Genomic DNA, 5,258 nt, shown 5'->3' with positions numbered 1-5,258 from the left:
TTTTGAAGCCAAATCAAAAGTTAGGAAACAAGCCCTAGCTGGTTTGGCTCAGTGGATAGAGCATCGGCCTGTGGACTGAAGGGTCCCAGGTTCGATTCCAGTCAAAGGCACATGCCTGGGTTGCGGGCTCCATCCCCAGTAGGGGGCGTGCAGGAGGCAGCCAATCAATGATCCTCTCTCATCATTGGTGTTATTATCTCTCTCTCCCTCTCCCTTCCTCTCTGAAGCCAATAAAAAAATATATTTTAAAAAGTTATAAAATAAATTTCGACTCCACTAAAGTGGGTTAGAGGTTAGGAGAAACCATGATGTGTTGTTGGAGGGAAAGTGAGTCTGGTGTATTCAGACTCCAGAATGATTCTTGAATAAATGAACAGTTGGTCTCCCTCTATATCATCTTGGGTCTGAATGCTGGCAGGTCCCATTGACATTCTAGTTACTCCAATTTTGGAGACACCTAGGTGTTTGGCTGCCCATAGATAGCCACTCCTGCTGAAAGCTAAGGATTTTCTGAAGGCTCTTAAGAGGTAAATGGAGCATATACATACCAGCTAGAGTCGCTCAGTGATTGAGTGTCGACCTATGAACTAGGAGGTCACCTTTTGATTGCCAGTCAGGGCATATGCCAAGGTTGCAAGCTCAATCCCTAGTGTGGGATGTGCAGGAGGCAGCCTATCAATGATTCTCTCTCATCATTGATGATTCTGTCTCCCTCTCCCTTCCTCTCTGAAATCAATATATATAATTTTTTAAGTGTGTTTCAGTCAGGGGTCAGACTCATCAATGAGGCAAAATCACTTTGGTGGAGCTTGATCAGCATTTCTTTTTTAAAAATTGAATATACCAGAGCACCTTTATGTCATAAGGGTATTTCGTAAAGTTTGTTTCAGCTGTGTGTGTGTGTGTGTGTGTGTGTGTGTGTGTATTGTGTAAGTATTGAGTATCATATATTTCTACTATGTATTTCTACTCTGAGTCTGAGTCAAAATTATTTAAGGCGCTGGTCCAGGCTGTCCATCCACTGTTGGTTGGGTGAGAAGCAGTGCGGTTTAGTGGAGCCAGGACCCCTCTTACTAGCTCTGTGTGACTTTGGGCAACCTCAGTTTTAACCTCTCTACAGTACTCCTCGGTTCTTCTATCTGTAAAGTGAGGATAATAATAGTACCTGCTTTATAGAGTTGTTGAGGATTAAATGAGTTAATATTTATAAAGCACTTACTACAGTGCCTGGCACTGTGATAAGAGGATCCAAGAATTAAAAGGTGAATGAGAAACAATGCACTTGTCCCTGGCCCCTCGTTGTGGGTTTTTCTCCACATTGGAAAGAGGAATTAACAAAATGTTTTGTTCCCCCCCAGGTCCTCCGTTTCTCAATCCTACACCAACGAGTAGGATTGTCAGAGAAGTGAGCCGACAGCGTCCCCCGGAGGCGTAGAGCCGTCCGGGGTCTAAGTGCTTGGGGCAAAAGGCCTGTCAGCTTCGCACTACAACTCCCACCATGCATCTCTTCCCATCTGGCCTCTAATTGGCAGCGCGATTTGTGATCTTGCGCCAGGCAACTTCCGCTTTTAGCGTCGCAAAACCAGATTAATTGTACCGCCCAAAATTACTTCCGGGGTAGGGCGTCGCAGTGCCTGCTGGGAGACGTATAACTTTAATTTTCTTCCGCCATCAGGAAAAATAGTCCCATGGTCACCTTGTTCCACCGATAAATAAACTCGAGAAATGCCTTTCTGCCCTAGATTTCAGCATAAACGCTGAATAATAAAGAAAATTTGAGTAAGGTGGGTTGCCGTTCTTGGCGTTCGTCAACTAAGGATTCTTCCGGTGTGAGTGGAGGGATCTCGCGCTATATAAGGGAGGCGGGCCGGGCGCCGGATCCTCTCTCGGGTCCTCGTTTCCAAGATGGTGAGTGCTGGCGCGTGGGGAGCGGGCGGTCTGGGTGAGGTTGAGTGGGGCAGATTCCGATTGTGGGGGGTTTGGCAGCCGGGTCCAAGGAGGAGCGGGCGGAGTGTGTGTTTACCCCGGGCTTGGAGAGAGATTTGCGGAGGAACTGGGGATGTGACTGGCGTCTTCCTCGGGCGGCTGGTGCGGAATGCAGCCGGTAGGGGCCGAGGCTGGGCAAGTTGCGCCTCCGTTCTAACAAGGTCTTTATCCTCATGCAGACCAAGAAAAGAAGGAATAACGGTCGTGCCAAAAAAGGCCGAGGCCATGTGCAGCCTATTCGTTGCACCAACTGCGCCCGGTGCGTGCCCAAGGACAAGGCCATTAAGAAGTTTGTCATCCGAAACATAGTGGAGGCCGCAGCCGTTCGGGACATCTCCGAAGCGAGTGTCTTCGACGGTGAGTAAGCCGCCGGCGTCATCTGCAGGCTCCCTAACGCCTACCCTGCGCCCCGCGGCCGAGTTCACGGGAGCATCCCCTGCGGGTTATTCACCTTGAAGCTCGTTGCCAGTAGAAGAGAACGGGGCTTTTTCTTTTTTTTTAAGGGAATGGGAGTCCAAAAGCACTTGCAGAACTTGTTCTGTAGCTGTGTTTGGGGATGGGGAGCAATAACTACAAGCGTAGTACACTGAACAGCCCCTTTGCACCGGTTTTCTTTGAGTGCCTGTTGTGGAAACGTACAGACTAAGTCTGGGAGAATGTTTCAAGTAGGAGGCCGTCTGGATTGGTCACCAAAGGTGTTTCTGGGCAATATGATATATTGTCTTTTTTTTTTTCTTAAGACAAATTGGCTTTTTCTTGTTAATCCTCTCCCAGGGACATTATTTTTATTGATTTCAGAGAGGGAGGGAGGGAGAAACATCAACGATGAGAGAATCATTGATCGCCTGCCTCCTGCACGCCCCACACTGGGATCCAGCCCACAACTGGGCCTGTGCCTGGACCAGGAATCAAACTGTGGCCTCCTAGTTCATAGGTCAACACTGAGCCACGCCGGCCGGGCTTTCCATAGGTTTTTAGGGAGAGTGGAAAGGAGGGAGAGACAGGGAACATTGATGTGAGAGAGACTCATCCATTGGATGCCTCCGGCCCAGACCAGGGATGGGGAATCTAGGCTGCAACCGAGATACATCCCCTTGACCAGAATCAAACCCGGGACCTTCAGTCCTCCGGCTGATGCTCTAGCCACTGAGCCAGATTGGCTTTTTAGGGCCTAAAATTTAGGCAAGAAGAAAGTGCCCAGGAGTAGGTGTTGGGGCTGGTGCAGCTGCTGAAGGAACAGGATGTTTGGTTTATCTGGGATGTGGGCTTGGTCCCCTTGGGAGTGTTACTCGTTTGTGAAATTGCATGTGTTTAGTTAGGCATCAGAAACTGAATTTGGGAGTGAGATGGTATAGGTATGCTGACAGGCATTTATGTGCATTTAATATGCTGTTCCTTTTCCATCTTAGCCTATGTGCTTCCCAAGCTGTATGTGAAGCTGCATTACTGTGTGAGCTGTGCCATTCACAGCAAGGTAGTCAGGAATCGTTCTCGTGAAGCCCGGAAGGACCGAACACCCCCACCCCGATTTAGACCTGCGGTAAGTACCAAAAAGGAGATGTGGACGCCAGAGGGGTGGTGTACAGAGCAAGGGTTGTCAAATTAATGTCCACCTGTGGTGAGGTCAGCTAAGTCTGATGAGGTAGGTGGGACCCACACCTAAAACATTTACTTAGAGTCACTTAGAAGAGAATTTTTTTGGAATGAGTAGTGTGGTCTACTTTCACATCTATCAGTTTTCCATGCACTTATGGCCCAAATACATTGTTAGTGATGGGAGAATCGTGGTCAGGTTCTTTGAGGGGACAGTCTTTAATTACTCTTTCATTCCTTTGTCTTTCAGGGTGCTGCTCCACGACCTCCACCAAAGCCCATGTAAGGAGCTGAGTCTTCAAAAGAGTGAAGAAAGTTCTCTGGGGGGGAAATAAATGGAAATTGTATTTCATATAGCGTGTTGGGTGTGGTTTTGCCTGATAGAATGGGGATTGTGTATGTCATGGATTATAATTGCTTTGACCAAGTATTCAAGTGTGGGATGCCGCGTAGTCTTTGATGAGGGAGGGTATTCCTGTACCTTAACTTCGGGTTCTTTTGTATTTGTATCCTCAGCCTCCCCAGTTTGCATAGCTTTTGTGGGGGAAAGGGATAAAAGTATTTGTAAGTATTCCATTAATTTAACCTGGCTAGTCAGTGCTTTTTAAATGGGAAGGAGCCGGGAGGGTAAGGAAGTGTTGAGTGATGAGCAAATCAGGCAGAGAATTAGACAGAAGTGTGCCTCCCCTTGCTGAGAGAGAGAGACTTTAATTAGAAAGTTATCAATTGGGGATATATATAAAAGAAAGTGATAGCAAAACAATCCGATGGAAACTGCTGCATGATTTACTTAATGGTCAGCGTACTAATGCATGTGCTGGGACAGCTGTGGCAAATCCTGAACTTCGTCTGAACCTTTAAGTCAGTGGTTCTCAACCTTGGCTGCACATTAGAATCACCTGGGAATCCTTTTAAAATCCTCATTTCTGGGCCTCGTCCTCCGGAAATTGTGTTTTTTTATTATGGGGTGGGACCACAACATTAGTAACAAACACTTGCTTGAGGATGAGGCCCAGAAATCAGGATTTTAAGAAGATTCCCCAGTGATTCTAACGTGCAGCCAAGGTTGAGAACCACTGGTTTAAGTTTAGGCAAGCGTATCTATACCTTTGGGTAGGCTTATGAGACCTATCTGTCCCCTTTACATCAGGTGTAAACATTGGATGGGGAAAATCGGGTCCAAGGTTCAAGTGCTTACCCTGGGAGTCCCATAGCCCAGCTTGCTCAGTAAAGCCAGGTTCAAGCAGGGAAATCCGGGCCATGGTTGCTCCAAGATTTCTTTTGAATTAATTGTGTGCACAGCTTATCTTTTCCTCAGGGTAGGTCTTAACTGGCTCTCCCAGGAGTTTAAGGATTGATTTATGCAATCTAAATGCAAAGTAAAATCCTGGCTCTAGAAGTCGTACATTCAGGAGCCTAACACTGCTTAGAATTAGTTTAGTGATTTCTTTTAAGCTAATTGATTTTTTGGAGTACCAGAAATAACTTTCTCAAAAGGGTTTTCCTCCCAGCTGGTGTGGCTCAGTGGTTGAGCGTCCACCTATGAACCAGGAGATCAACAATTCCCAGTCAGAGCACATGCCTGGATTGCAGACTCAATCCCCAGTGTGGGGCAAGCAGGAGGCAGCTGATCAGTGATTCTCATCATTAATGTTTCTCCCTCTCTGAAATCAATATAT

At 47.0% G+C, this 5,258-nt stretch overlaps 1 protein-coding gene across 2 annotated transcripts; it reads left to right on the top strand.

Annotated features, from left to right (window-relative positions):
* Window positions 1-1,614: 1,614 nt before the first annotated feature.
* On the top strand, window positions 1,615-3,931 carry RPS26 (ribosomal protein S26; the record flags this gene model as incomplete). Of its 2 annotated transcripts, XM_081084348.1 has the most annotated exons (4): window positions 1,615-1,908; window positions 2,166-2,343; window positions 3,396-3,526; window positions 3,830-3,931. In XM_081084348.1, the coding sequence occupies 4 exons, from the start codon at window positions 1,906-1,908 to the stop codon at window positions 3,863-3,865; spliced, it is 348 nt and encodes a 115-aa protein (XP_080940474.1). In that variant the 3' UTR covers window positions 3,866-3,931. The 2 variants fall into 2 exon arrangements, with proteins under 2 accessions (XP_080940474.1, XP_080940473.1); XM_081084347.1 differs by lacking the exon at window positions 1,615-1,908 and having other exon boundaries at window positions 2,160-2,343.
* Window positions 3,932-5,258: the final 1,327 nt, after the last annotated feature.

The sequence above is a fragment of the Myotis nattereri genome (genome assembly GCF_964212035.1).
Source record: "Myotis nattereri genome assembly, chromosome: 2".
Lineage (NCBI taxonomy): Eukaryota > Metazoa > Chordata > Mammalia > Chiroptera > Vespertilionidae > Myotis > Myotis nattereri.
This window is presented reverse-complemented; position numbering and strand designations above follow the sequence as displayed.